Genomic DNA, 15,508 nt, shown 5'->3' with positions numbered 1-15,508 from the left:
GAATGATCATCACAAGGTCAATGTCACCCTCATGTATGCTATTGCACTGTACACTTTCCCTACCTTCTGTGTAATCGGCTTTTTTTAAACATGTGGAAAACTAGAAAAAGAGGAAATTGGTATAGAAGGATGGTAGACGTTGGATTATAGAAACACTGCCAACCGTAAGCTGGTAATTTGAAATCACATGTATGGCAATTATGACTAAACTTCAATTGCCCTTGATTTGCTCTAAAATGCCATAGGGCGTCTTGAAGTCGGGAAAGGTGCACAACTGCAATCTTTCTGATAGTATTGTGTGTGCTGTTGATTTTTGAATAGTTTGATGTTGCCTCTTACAATGCTAGTTGAATTCAACATGGACATAACTCTCATAGTTTAAAGAACCATTTGAAGTATGTTAAAATGATGTACATCTATTAAAATTGGCTTTACAGTGGAAATAACCAGTCAATTAAAAAGTTGTGTCGTAGGGTTGAAGGGCAGATTTTTTCTGTTGAGCCATTAAATTCTTGGCAGGCATGGCAATGATGTACCATTGATCTCACTCTGAAACAGCACGAATGGGATTGACTCCCTTACTAAGTCTGTTCAGATCATCTTGTATCTGACTTTACGGTGACAGTCAAGCCCTTAAACAGATTTTTGTGTCTAACTCCACCCTGTTGAAAAATGTCATGTTATCATTCGTAGGATTATAGAAATTGTTTCAGAGTGGGCCGCAGCAAGCTAGAAGTGACTCACAGCAGCCACAATATATATTTTAAAGTTACTGTACAGGCTCGTGAGCAATTCCTTGGCTTCAGTGCATGGATTTCACTCCAGCAACGTTCAACAGTTGTAACTTTTTTAATTTTTGTATTTGCTCTTGCTTTTTTTCAATTTTTTTTAAATTCAGCACTGGATACTCCTAGGAGATGCTATTCCAGAATGCTAATAGCCTCATGGGCGTGGTCTCATAGGTCAGCTACAGCAGCGTAGTATTTTAATTTGGAGTCAGCTGTAAGTTAATAACTTACTCTGGGGTCTCAACTTCAAAAGATAGTTTTCGCCCACCACTTCTCTTTCAAAATCTGAAACTTCTCTCATTTCCCACTACTTCCCTTTTAAAACACACGTGGGCGTTGCATTTCTAATTTGCATTGGCACAATTGACAAAACCATACCGTAAGAATTAATCCGTATACAGTTTTGTTCCCGAGTTAAGTTTCTTCCTTCTAGGCTGTAAATCGGAGCCCCGGAGCTCTGCACAGAGGTAACACTAGCACTGCTCTGACCTGCCCTGGACTCCCCTGACCAGCTTTCTCCAGCAAATTCTGTTGTGAGAGTCTGTCCAGTAGGTACACTGCCTATCCGAGTCTCTGGCCTTCTTTTACTTTTAAGGAAACAATCCATCTTCACAGTCCTCTTGCCAGCAGCTATAAAATAGAAGCAACTCCGCTCTGTGATTTAGCAGCAAAAGCACGTACAAGGCACTTGACATAAAATGTACATGCAGGGCACGTGATCTGTTCTCTGCTGCCTCTTCTGTCCGGAAGACTCCATACAGCCTCATTTATTTTCATTTTAAAAGCGGCAGAGGCTACTATTCTCAGTGTAAAAGCCGGTAGTGGCCGTTGGGCATTTCTCCCGCAATCGGGACCACCGTGGGAACTGGGTGACAAATCGCTCCATGACCCCCCCCCCCCCCGCCACAAAGCTCCCGACAATCGTAAATCCCAGGACCTGATGAAATGTATCCCAGGACGTTGTGGAAGCAAGTGAGGAATCATTTGAATCGTTGACAGCCACAGGTGAGGTGTCTGAAGATTGGAGGGTAGCGAATGTTGTGCCTTTGTTTAAGAAGGGCTGCAGGGAAAAGCCTGCGAACTACAGACTGGTGAGCCTAATGTCTGTGTTGGGTAAGTTGTAAGAAGGTATTCTGAGACCCAGGCATTTAGAGAGACAAGGACTGATTAGGAACAGTAATTTGTGAGTGCGTACAGCAAAAGGTAATCCGCATGCAGGGACACCTCCATCCCTCACAATTCCTCTCCACTTATCCGAGGCCCTCAACGTGATAGCCAATGGCTCGATCACCAACGCAACCAAAAGAGGAGTAATTGGACACCCCTACGTCATCCCCCTATGCAGCCTAAACGACCCTGAGCTTGTGGTGTTAGTATGCACACTAGCAGACGAAGCTCCGCATAACAGCCACACCCATGACACAAACCCAGGGCCCAACCCAAACTTCTCCAGGACCGCACAACTATAGCTGCACTCAATTATCTATTATCTCCTGCCCCGGCCCACCTGCTGGTGTAAGAACTACTTTGCGTAACCGCCTCACGTTGGAAGAGAGTTTTCTGCCCTTCATTGTCTGATCCTCCACCACTATCTCTGAGAGACAAGGCTCCAACTTCAATATTAAGACCTGAGCCAAAAGCTTCGCATCCACATTAAGGAACAAAAGCGGGCAGTACAACTCACTTTCTATGGGATCCTTATCCTGCTCCAGGAGGAGGGAGAAGGGCACCTGCCACAACTTCTCCGGGAGAGAACCCCGCGCCAGTGAATTGTTAATCGTCTCCAACACCAACGGGGCCACCCTGCGGTAGTGAATTGTTAATCAACTCCAACACCAACGGGGCCAACTGATCCGCAAACGTACAAAAATTGTACCTATGATCACGTCTGGCCCCAGCGGCTTCCACATCTGCCATCTTTCCTAAAACCATGCAAACCTCCTCCAATCTCAGCAGCAACTCCGCCAGCAATTACTCGGCCACCTGGGGGAATTCCAAAGCCTCGAAGAACCCGCTCATCCTATGGCGGCACTGACTTATAAAGCCCGTTCTAGAAGGTCCTAAACGCCCTGTTCACCTTCTTTGGGTCGGAGACCAACCCATCCTTGGCGGCACTGATTATCCTTTCACCTTATTTGTATTGTTGTCTGTCATATTATGAGAAGTCCTTATCATCTCACAACTAGTGTCAAAAAGAAGACAAACTTATGGTGCTAATAATTTGAGAGAAAGTTTCTGATTTTAATGATTTCCCCACCCTCCTTAATTCTTCTTGAAGGTGTTGGCTGCTACTTTAGGAGGGCCTTTTACATGCTACTTGCTTCCACTGTATTTAAGCAGCCGTTTCTTGGGGGGTGAGGCCTGCTAGCGAGCCTCGGCAGGTTATTTGAAGGACTGCAGCTGATTATGAGTCACTTGCCCGAAGTTTGCTAGTTCTGGCAGTGGTTTCTGGTTAATGATTGGGAGTTATCAGGACTCACTGTATTTTTTTTTTAAACCCTTCTCATAAGCCAGGGTGATCAAGCCAATTACAGTACTGCCTCCGAAGCTGTGATCAACTAGAACAGCTCCTGCTGGGGTTTGAATCCAGGAAACGAGCCTGATCTGTGTGGCTCAGCTTTTTCCTCATTTGTCATTTGAAACAATGGGGGTGTTGAATTTTGACTTTTCAAAAGCATTAATCCATTTTGGAAATGCTGAACAGGTAAATAAAGCAGGAAACAAAACTCAGGATGTTAGCCAGAATACAAACTTGCAGAAACTCGTTAGGGGTTCTCCAAAGATGAAATAGTTGCCAACGCCCATTCTAGCAGCCAAATTCGGGAAATGCAGAGACCTTTTTAATAAGGTTAAATAATATGTCTCTGAATGAGGCCATTAGTTCCATGCTTGAAACACTTCCAATAATCTCCCTGAATATATTAAGTATATAATCAATCAGCAGGTGGAAGTGGGAGAGCCCTTTGCTATTTTCAGAAATAAAGGAGCAAATCTGTAATTGATGGAACCATATTTTGGCTTGTTTTTGAAATACGTTATTAGTCACAAACAACAGTTAGACTGTGACGGGCACCAACTGCTCATTGAAAGTTTTGTGCTTAACGGCGTCTGAACTAATAGAATGTTGGCTAACCGTAGCAATTGCCATTAAGAATTTTTAAAGAGTTTGAGACTCAACCATCTGGAAAGATGTCATAAAATCAGTTTTGAATTGTTTTGTTTCAAAAATGCAAAGCGCCTTCCTTCTAATTGATAATCTATCTACATACTCATCAGAGGAATCCTCTGGACATTGTGGAGCACATTCCCAAATAAGAACACTAATTATATAAAATATCCTTTGGCCCCAAATGAAATAAATTCTTGGACTGATTTTCATTTTGTCATTGTGAATGTAGGCCAAATGAACATGGAGCATGTTTTATACTTGGCCACTGAAATATGGAAAAAGTTGAAGTGTTTCAAATCTATTGAAACGATTTGAAATAAAAAAATTGAGCAGAAGATCTGGATGTGGAGGGTTCAGCTGTACTTGAAATTGAGTAGATCAATCAGGCACTACAGATGTGGATAAGTATGGCGTAACTAAATTGGGCATGCCTCGAATTACCAAGACCATGCGGGAATGGATGTGTATTGAATGATGTTGGGTACCATGCTGCAGGAGATGAAGATCTCGCAGCTGAAATTATGTAAAATAGAGTGTGTGATGAATGTAGAAAATGTTATATATTATATTTCATTTTTGTGGCACTAATGTTATTTAAAAAAAGGCTATGGGCCAAGTGCTGGCAAATGGGATTAGGTAGGCAGGTCAAGTTTTTTTTCATGCGTCGGTGCAGACGCGATGGGCCGAAGGGCCTCTTCTATGTTGTATTAATCTGTGATTCTGTGAAAATGCATGCAGGCAGTGTGCCTACCAAAGCTGCAATGAAAAAGTCGTAAAAGATGATATAGTCATTCATTCCAACCCCTTATATGGTTATGGAGAAAGGGCTAATGGAATTGTGTTTTGATTGCTGGAGATTCCCTGGAGAGAAGATAATTTATGTAGGATTGTATTTAGTCCTGGCTAAGCAGGCGATTGAATTTAGTAGGGTACAGATGATGCAATTAATGGGAGGAGCCAGGTCGGTCTGCAGTTTTGCAGTATGTCGTAGAATTTTAAGTTGAACAGCTGTTTTTGCCAAATGCTGTTCGGTTGAGCAAAAGTGTACTGGATCTGCACTTGAAAGAAACTTTCCCCAAATGTCTCTACGCAGCTAAGCAAATAACCTGTTGTGTTAACCTGCCTGTGAGACCCACTTTTTGCTCTCGCGATGCCATTCCCACAAAGCTGCTGAGTCAACTTCCCTTCTTGGCCCCCATGCTAGGTGACATAATTGAATCGCCCTCCTCGGGTACTATCTCTCTTCCATCCAAAACCGCTGTCATACTCTCTTTTCATATTTAAAAAAATTACCATGTGCCCATCTGTCAACTGCAAAGTGCTACCACATCTCCTATCTTCCTTCATGTCCCAAATCCTTGAAATGATTTATAAAAAAAAAAATTTAGACTACCCAATTATGTTTTTTTCCAATTAAGAGGCAATTTAGCATGACCAATCCACCTATCCTGCTACCATTTTTGGGTTGTGGGGGCGAGACCCATGCAGACACTGGGAGAATGTGCAAACTGCACACGGACAGTGACCCAGGGCCATGATCGAACCCGGGTCATCGGCCATCGTGCCACCTTACATTGAAATGATTATCATCTCCCAAATCTGTTTCTATCTTTTCCTGCAACTCCATGTTTGATTATGTCTAATCGGGTTCAGTCCATTTTTGTTTGATTATGCTCCTGTTAAATGTCAATTTCATAAATTGTTTTGCTGGTCCAGTAAAAGAGAATTAGCAGGGCATAAGGTTGAGGCAGATCCAGCATAATTTACACTTTGGTTGTCTTTGATCAGCATCACAACAAACAGATCATTAATGAATCGACACTTTTTTCACTTATTAAAATGAGGAATGTTGTTGCTGAAAAACAGAAGTTATTTTCGACTTTAACACCTAGCGCAAGCATCCAGCATTCTATACCACTCTGTTCTAACAATGTGCCTGGTCACTAGACTCATTAAATGCGCCGCTTCCACACTTGTGTGACAATTTCCATTTCTCTCAGCCACTTTCCTTGGGTTTCTGTGTGAGATTACCAATCACTGTCAAATTTAGAAAAGCTTTGTGATGTGCTTCTTGTATTTATACATCTTGGATTGGCTGAACTAATTTTGTATCAGAAATTCGACAGCTGCCAGACGGAGGGGAGTTTTATTCCATCCTTCTGAGCTTGATTTGAACTTGAGGTGGAAGGCCGGTGGATGACCCTGCACAATAATTCCCCAACCTAACCGTTTCTCAAATATGCACTGCTTCAATTCGAGGCTATTATTGTGGGTAACACAGTAACCAATTCTGCCTCATGTCTGTTAATCCAGCTGCCATTAGACATTTGGTATCAGAGTAATTCCTCCTAGGTGTATGAAGTAGCATGACTTTTCAAAATTAAGAAACGTGCCTTGAGTAAATACGGATTCTGTTATGTTGGTGCTTTTGCTTTTCATTGAATCATAGAATTTACAGTGTAGAAGGAGGCCATTCGGCCCATCGAGTCTGCACCGGCTCTTGGAAAGAGCACCCTACCCAAGGTCAACACCGCCACCCTATCCCCATAACCCAGTTACCCCACCCAACACTAAGGACAATTTTGGACACTAAGGGCAATTTATCATGGCCAATCCAACTAACCTGCACATCTTTGGACTGTGGGAGGAAACCGGAGCACCCGGAGGAAACCCACGCGCACACGGGGAGGATGTGCAGACTCCACACAGACAGTGACCCAAGCTGGAATCAAACCTGGGACCATGGAGCTGTGAAGCAATTGTACTATCCACAAGGCTACCGTGCTGCCCCGAATCGCTTATTGTCACAAGTAGGCTTCAAATGAAGTTACTGTGAAAAGCCCCTAGTCGCCACATTCCGGCGCCTGTCACGGGAATTGAACTGTGCTGCTGGCCTGCCTTGGTCTGCTTTCAAAGCCAGCGATTTAGCCCTGTGCTAAACCAGCCCCTACTATGCTAAACCAGCCCCTTTGCAGATGAAGTAACCAAGTTGTTCAGACTTCCGTTTGCCCGCCTTTCTCTTTTGCTCACCCTATCTGTATTTTTTTATTTTTGAGAAGTGACGGTGGTGTGCACTTTACACTCACTGGAGGAACTACTGACTCATCTGTGGCTCGGCATTAATAGGCTGTCTAGCAATACAGAACCATTGAGAGAAGTGACGGAGAGACCAAAATGGATGTAATTAGCATATATGTAGCAGCCGATCTACGTCTGCAGATGAAGTCAGCCTATAATTAAAGAGGTGAAGTTAAGACAGACCTTGCAGGGAGTTCTGAGTTGACACTGTGTGTGGGAGCAAGGGATATGAGTTTGTTAAATGGGTGGGTAGGAGTGGAACTGTGAGCTGAATAATGGAGGAGAATGGTGTGGTTGATCATGTTGAAAGCTATGGAGGGTTGAGAAGGATACAGAGGGATTAACAAGTTGTTATTTGTAACTATGGCTTGGGTAGTCTCAGTGCTGTGGGCAGACTAAATGTTATAGTGAAGGGATTGAAATGGGAGATTTTGGAGAGGGGTCACCGAGCTAGGAGTTGGTGATGTAGCTGAGGAAAATGGCAGTCAGTTTGGCGCGTAACAAGCTTCCACAAACAGCAGTAAAATAAATGATCAGCTCATTTTTCTTTTTGTGGGTGTTGATCGACGAATATTAACCAGGACATTGCAGCAGCATCCTTGCTCTTTGAATAGTATCACTTTCACCTAGTGGGCAGCACGGTAGCATAGTGGTTAGAATTGTGGCTTCACAGCGCCAGGGTCCCAGGTTCAAGTCCTGGCTTGGGTCACTGTGCAGAGTCTGCACGTTCTCCCTGTGTCTGTGTGGATTTCCTCCGGGTGCTCCGGTTTCCTGCCACGAGGGCGTTGGGTAATTTGGACATTCTGAATTTTCCCTCCGTATACCCGAACAGGCGCCGGAATATGGTGACCAGGGATTTTTCACAATAATTTCATTGCAATGTAAGCCTACTTGTGACAATAAAGATTATTATTATTATTAGTTGGCCAGCCAGTATCTCTGTTTAACGGCTCACCTGAAAGATGGCACCCCTGACAGCGACTGGGGTGTCTGTCTAGATTTTGTGGTCAGGTCTCTGAAGTGTGGCTTGAATCCACAGGACAAAAGCTTGTCCCACGTGGATTTATAGAATTTATTTTCAGAAAGCGAAGACGGGAACTGTTGCATGGTGGCGAGAATCAGCAGCAGCAGCAGTAAATAGGTGAAGGGCCAAGGTAAAGGGGGGAATTAAGTTTCAAACAACTTTAATAAGGCACCAGAACAGCCTTGCCATGAGGGGTTGCAAAATGTGCGCATTAAATACAGGCATTGTATTAATGTTTCAAATTAATTTGCAGTGTCCTCCATTAATGCAGGTCAACATTGTTTGATGTGGAAATAAAAATGTGCACTTATTTTGTGCCGAAAACTTTATGTTCCTTGTGTGGGTGACCATGTGCTCGTTGATGTTTCATTTGAAGAGAACTAATGATTTTCCAATTTTTTTTATTTTTTTTTGAATTCCTTTTCTTCCATCGTTAATTAAAAACAAATATATCTTGCATGAGGCAGCTCTTACAGAATTGCGGTCTTATTCAGAAGAACTGATCTAAAGCTTTGACTCTGCTGGGAGTCACTAGAACTAGAAGGTGTGTTCCGATCCAGTTGGTCAGAGGAACTTTGTTACACTTAATGATATGTGAGAACAATATGGCGAAAACCCTTTCATTCCTCCGATTACTGTGCTGTATTCGAGCATTCGTAGACTGTTTGACCTGTTGCATGACATTGAAGCAATGGTAGTATTGTTTTTTTCAAATTCGCTGACAAAAACAGCACTGCTTTAACATTAAAAAATTTTTTTTTTAGAGTATCCCAATTTTTTTTCCCAATTAAGGGGCAATTTAGCATGGCCAATTCACCTACACTGCACATCTTGGGTTGTGGGGGTGAGACCCACGCAGGCACGGGGCGATAGTGCACACTCCACACAGGTAGTGACCCGGGGCTGGGATTAAATCCGGGTCCTCAGCGCCGTGAGGCAGCAGTGCTAACCACTGTGCCACCCTAACATTCTTTTTTTTAATGGATTTTTACGGCTAGATTAATTTTCTTCCAATTTAAAAATGCTCTAGTTTCTCTCTGCCCCCCCCTCTTCCACCCTCCCTCCCTCCCCAAAAGGGCATCGATTCATGAGGCCATTGTTCTACAGGCAGCGGGTATCACTGAAGTGACTGTCCATTGGTCAAACAATGCCTGCTCGCTGAATGGTCTTGCAACATTGTGTCAGCAGAACAACCATTTGGGGCCTGATTGTTCAGCTAGCACCCCACTCCCCCAACCTGATGTTCACAAATATGGATTTTCCAGGAGGACATCATATAGGACTGGAAATCCTCGCTAATTTGACTTCTTCCCCATCTTTGTCACCATGGCTGAGATTAGCTAACTCAACATACAATTGGGGCTGAATCTGGAAATTCCGCAATTGCAAATGGATGCTGGAAACTTTCTGTCCTTCGGTATGAGGTTTTATGGTGCTTGTAAAGAAGCATCACTTTCATTTTGGGCACCTGATGCCAATACCAAGTGCTTCAAGGTCACTTGTTGCTCCCTCCTCGTTGTATTCCAGCTTCAACTCAGTACAGTGCAGCACTCGCTTGTTATGCTACTTGTGAACGTTTCCATTTTTGCACGTTGTCCAACCTTGAAAGAGATTGCCAAGAGGGACAGTTTATCGTTGTAGTCACACGTTGGACGTAAAGTAGTGTTGCTCAACCTCAGTGCATCAGCTGCATATGTATGTAAAGAATGCCTTTTATAGTCTAAATCTCCTTTTGTTTTCATGGAGTTCTTTTACCACATTTATTAGAAACAGAATTGAATATTTTGTGTACATTTTTGATTCTGTGCCACTGATCAGTATTCCACGAAAAGGACAAACCGTAGTTTTGTGAATAATCGCCACTGAGGTCACAAATTCAGTTCAGGAGAATGCAATACACTTGATGGTGATGTAACATGCAGTAGTGCACCGATATGTTTAACTTCCTTTCCGTTAAAAAATAAATAAATTTTACACTTGAGAGGAATACAAGTTAGCAATAAAAATTAAGTAAGTGGGTTCACACTCGAAGAAAAGAAATACATGTTGCTTGTTTCTGGATCTGTTTTCAGAGTAATGGCTTCCAAAAGTCCCAGAAGGATTCCGGTTACACTACATTGAATCACACACGAAGGGAGACAAAAGCTTTTCTCACTGATGAAGATGAGTTGTACCAGTTTGATGACCTCACTAAAGTTAACCCGGTAACAACGACTACAGGTATGTATTTAATCTGCGAGCAACTTGATTTTTGTGGGGTATTCATTTTTAAAAATATTACATGTTTAAATGTGCCTCTAGTATGACTATGGCTCATAATATACGATCTCCAGTGCTTCATTACCCCCCCCACCCACCCACACTCTCGCCCCTTCCCGGCCACATACATCCCCATGTAAAGGTTGCATGGCAACTGCCTGGGAAGTTCAAATTCCTGTTGGGCAATTTCCCTGCATTGGGGACCATCCGATACTTCAATTTAAATCAGAAAATTCAGATTGTTGCCACTGATTTCTAAGAATAGTTACCCAGGAAAAATGAGAAGAATTCTCTCTGGCTTCTCAAAGTGGCTGCTTTTTACAGCAGCCAGAGCCATAAAAAAGGGGGGGAAAGGTACAGCTTCCTTACACTCAACTCTACTGCACTTGACTGAGGGGATTCCTGAACGGCTGCACTGCACTTTTCTCACCAGGCCCAAGTTGGAAGGTTGGGCAAGGAAGATGCAGCTCCTGATGAAATACAAAGGAACTGTGAATGCCACTCCATCAAATTTCTGGCCTTGTATCTGGTATATTAATAATGGACAAGAAAAAAAGAAAGGCACACATGATTCGGTGTGGTAAAACTGTCAATATGAAATGAAATGAAAATCGCTTATTGTCACAAGTAGGCTTCAAATGAAGTTACTGTGAAAAGCCAGATGTTTGTGGAAATACATGACAGTTCCATTACCATGTGAAAAAGAGGATTGGTGTATTTGAAAATGGAGCCCCTTCAACAGAATTACTTTTCGAAGCATGTGCTAATTTGACAAATTCCAAGTGATGCTTCTCCCGGTGTTCATCATCCAACTTCAAGGTTGAGAAATTGTTATATTGATCTGATTATCCTAATTAAAGAAACCAAAGTACATTCATGTAGGCCAGGGTTTTTCAAAGTGCGGGTCACGACCGCGGGTGGGTTGGGGGTGGGTGTCAGAAGGGTCACGGAGTTTGGGTCTGCGCTTTTGTTAACCAGGTAAGTGTGGGGCATTCAGGTATGTGGACGCACAAACCTATCCCTCCAACAATCCAGTGAGAGTGAGTGAGAGACAGAACTGTGAAAGAAGAGATGGGAAAAATATTGATTAGCAGGTTTACAGATGACACTAAGATTGGTGGAGTAGCAGATAGTGAAGGGGACTATCAGAGAATACAACAGAATATAGATAGATTGGAGAGTTGGGCGGAGAAATGGCAGATGGACTTCAATCCGGACAAATGCGAGGTGATGTATTTTGGAAGATCCAATTCAAGAGCGAACTGTACGGTCAATGAAAAAGCCCTGGGGAAAATTGATGTACAGAGAGATCTGGGTGTTCAGGTCCATTGTACCCTGAAGGTGGCTGCGCAGGTCGATAGAGTGGTCAAGAAGGCATTCGGCATGCTTTCCTTCATCGGAAGGGGTATTGGGTTCAAGAGTTGGCAGGTCATGTTATAGTTGTATAAGACTTTGGTTCGGCCACATTTGGAATACTGCGTACAGTTCTGGCTGCCGCATTACCAAAAGGATGTGGATGCTTTGGAGAGGGTGCAGAGGAGGTTCACCAGGATGTTGCCTGGTATGCTAGCTATGAAGAGAGGTTGAGTAGATTACGATTATTTTCATTAGAAAGATGGAGGTTGAGGTCTACACAATCATGAGAGGTATAGACAGGATGGATAGCAAGAAGCTTTTTCCCAGAGTGGGAGACTCAATTACTAGGGGTCACGAGTTCAAGGAGAGAGGGGAAAAGTTTAAGGGAGATATGCATGGAAAGTTCTTTACGCAGAGGGTGGTGGGTGCCTGGAACGCATTGCCGGCGAAGGTTGTAGAGGCGGGCACGATAGCTTCATTTATGATGTATCTAGACAGATACATGAATGGGCAGGGAGCAGAGGGATACAGATCCTTAGAAAATAGGTGACAGTTTTTGATCGAGGATCTGGATCGGCGCAGACTTGGAAGGCCGAAGGGCCTGTTCCTGTGCTGTAATTTATCTCTGTTCTTTGATAGTCACGGAGTTCACTGAACAGTGCAATTAATGTCTTATGCTGGCTGTGCGTCACCCCGCCTGGTGCCCTGAGCCCCACACCTGACTTGTTGCAACTGCTCAGTGTTGGGAGACAGTTGCTGTCACCAGAAACCATTCACCGGTGATGTATTTTGACCCGCACTAAAGCACTGGTCCCCTCAGCATTTTGAACAAACCAGAAGTGGAACCCAGAAATACTCTTTAGTGACATTGCGTCCCAAATCTGTGACCTACGCCTCGCAGAATGATAATGGCAGCAGATGCATGGTAACTTAAAAGGTTGCCTTCTAAATCCCACGTTTATGCCTAACTCTTATTTTTGCAATGGTGCAGGAAGGATAATGAAATAGGAAGGTAAGAGAGTCTGCATTTTTAAAAAAGTATTAATTTGGAAATATTTCATAACCTTTAATGCGTTTTCTGATATCTGAGAGTGCAGTCTTTCAACATTCACAAAATAAATTCTGTGGCTTCTCACTTGCTAGGGCTGTGGAAATGCACAGATCTCCGCAAGTTTTGTTTGATTAACGTTGGAAATTTGCAAAACTTTCCCTACGGAGATTAACTTTCATGAGAGTCCATCATGGAGTAGTATTTCTGGATCTTCCTTCATAGCAGTTTTTGCACTGGTTATAACATAAAGCCAGTACACTACAGGAGCTACTGCACAGTGATTATGACCAGGAAAACGCGATGATTTTGTTTTCGTCCCTTGCCTGCGACAAAAAAACTTCAGTGTCCCAACAGGACAGACTGAGCAAGTGAACGTGATGTGGGTCCTGAAGGACAGCCAGTTGGCAAAAGTGGGTCCTGGAGGGAAAAGTTTAAAAAAACACTGATGTCGGGTGGCCATACGGACTTTATGTTAAATGTATATATTCTTTACAGATACAGGTTTATAATCCAAATAATTTTGATTAGCAAAGATGTACAAAATAAAATCTCTTACATTGTTTGAAATGAAAGAACCTGCATAAATTCACATCTTTCTTTTCTCCCTCACAGTTTTAAAATGTCTGCAAGCAAGATATACGATCAATGTGTTTTATACCAATGCTGGTTGTACGCTCGTGGCTCTTAACCCGTTCCAACCTGTGCCTAATTTGTATTCCCATGGCATCATGAAGGAATACCACACTGCGCCTCGACCACAGGTAACCCAAGTAGAGAGGAGTGATATAATGTGTTTGAAATGAGAATTAATTGGAATGTTATTCATACTTGATTACAAATTCTGTAACCTCAGAATCAAAATATTAACATTTCATTTTTGTCCAGTCTATTCTAACCATTTATTCAATGTAATATATGCTGTGGTCAAGACTGCAAATTTGCACAGTCTATTTAAATTTGTTATTAAAGTTGAATAATTGAGAAAAATCCTTCTAGTTTCCAGTGTTGAGAGTACAGGAATAACAGATGAATTAGTTAATTTGTCTAATGGCGATGATGTGATCAAAAAACTAAATTTGATCTCCACAGTCACATTTATTGGCAGCCGCTGTGTGTTCACATTTGCACTCACCTAAATTTAACAGCTTAATAACGTTAATAATTCAACACTTTTTGCTGCTTTTGCCACTATACTGTCTTTTTATACAAATAAAAGCTTCAAGAGATTAAGTCTTTTCATTCTTTAGGAATTGAAACCGCACATCTTTACAGTGGCTGAGGAAGCCTTCAGGAATGTACAGAGCCTCATTGAACCAGTTAACCAGTCACTAATTGTCAGTGGGGAGAGTGGTGCTGGAAAGGTAAGAACTCAACATGAAGAATGTAATCAGAGGGCAGCACGGTAGCGCAGTGGGTTAGCCCTGCTCCCTCACGGCGCCGAGGTCCCTGGTTTGATCCCGGCTCTGGGTCACTGTCCGTGTGGTGTTTGCAAATTCTCCCCATGTTTGCGTGGGTTTCGCCCCCATAACCCAAAAATGTGCATGGTAGGTGGATTTGCCACGCTAAATTGCCCCTTAATTGGAAAAAAATAATTGGGTACTCTAAATTTATTTTAAAAATAATGTAATCAGATCCACTAATGAAAAAAACCTACGTCACACATAAGGTGTGAATGAGATTTTGAAAATGGATTTTGATCGTTATAAGGAACTGATCATTAATGCAAATAATATAGTACGGTTTCATTGATCTGGCTTCATTGATCTGTTCCTCCTTTACTAATGAGGTACCATCATAGTGCAGTAGGCCCAAAACACTTTGTTATATTCTTCAATAGTGTTTTGATGACAAATCTCTGGTAATGTTATTGAAACCAAGTATTTTAAGTTTTTCAGGATTTGTGCGCAAAGTTTTTCTATTAAAGGTAGGAAAGTGACTAGGACACAACCAAGCAAAAAACGCTTACTTGTTACAAATGGTCATACTTTCAAGCTCCATAATGTAGACTCTTAACAGAAACCAGTTTCTAACTTGTCAGTGACATTTCTGTTATGCAGACTTGGACATCTCGGTGCCTTATGAACTACTTTGCCACAGTTGCTGCCTCATCCACTTCTGCTAAATGCCAAGGAAATGTCGAAAGGATAGAAAAGAGAGTACTCGACTCCAATCCTGTGATGGAGGCATTTGGTAAAGAAAATTTTTCTGCATTTATTAAATTGGATGTTTGAGAATTTGGTGAAACATTTTGATTGGTTCCCAGGGTAAAATATTCCTTTTTATTGGAATCTAGGTCTAATTACTCACCAGTAGAAGTGTTCCCATCAATATTCACATCATATTGGTCACATTAAGTAATTAGATCCTTGCTTGACATATCTGTCTGTGCACTGCAGTCAAGGCCCGTGTTCTCTAAGGTAACGTAGAAGGAACTGAGGCCTAACAATTAGTCCTTGTGGTCAGTATTGCAGATCGGTATCCAGCAGGCTGCATAACTCTCTGAAGAACGCAGCAGTGGGGGGAGCAGAGATTATCTTGCATCAGAGCAGGAGCAGCTCACACATCTTTACTCACATGATTGCATGTGACCTCAGCACATATACCTTTTGGTATTCAAGGATGCATTTGCAGACTCTTGTCTCACCTGGGATGCAGTGACAGAGTGATTACCATCTTGGCTGATCTGTCGGAAATGAAACAAGGAAGTGCTTCTCTCGGGAAAATAATATTTTTTTAAATGGTCAACCAATCCCCGATTAACCGCTCTGCACCACCTAGTGGCC

At 42.5% G+C, this 15,508-nt stretch overlaps 1 protein-coding gene across 3 annotated transcripts in view; it reads left to right on the top strand.

Moving 5' to 3' along the window:
- myo19 (myosin XIX) overlaps window positions 1-15,508 on the top strand; it is a 64,379-nt gene that overhangs the window by 2,022 nt on the left and 46,849 nt on the right. For all 3 annotated transcript variants that reach the window (XM_072469477.1, XM_072469476.1, XM_072469478.1), the window contains exons 2-5: window positions 10,132-10,279; window positions 13,338-13,486; window positions 13,973-14,086; window positions 14,783-14,915. In XM_072469477.1, the coding sequence (XP_072325578.1) occupies window positions 13,454-13,486; window positions 13,973-14,086; window positions 14,783-14,915 (280 nt within the window). In that variant the 5' untranslated portion in view covers window positions 10,132-10,279; window positions 13,338-13,453. The remainder of the gene's footprint in view (window positions 1-10,131; window positions 10,280-13,337; window positions 13,487-13,972; window positions 14,087-14,782; window positions 14,916-15,508) is intronic.

Source organism: Scyliorhinus torazame, chromosome 12 (genome assembly GCF_047496885.1).
Source record: "Scyliorhinus torazame isolate Kashiwa2021f chromosome 12, sScyTor2.1, whole genome shotgun sequence".
In the NCBI taxonomy this organism is placed as follows: domain Eukaryota; kingdom Metazoa; phylum Chordata; class Chondrichthyes; order Carcharhiniformes; family Scyliorhinidae; genus Scyliorhinus; species Scyliorhinus torazame.
This window is presented reverse-complemented; position numbering and strand designations above follow the sequence as displayed.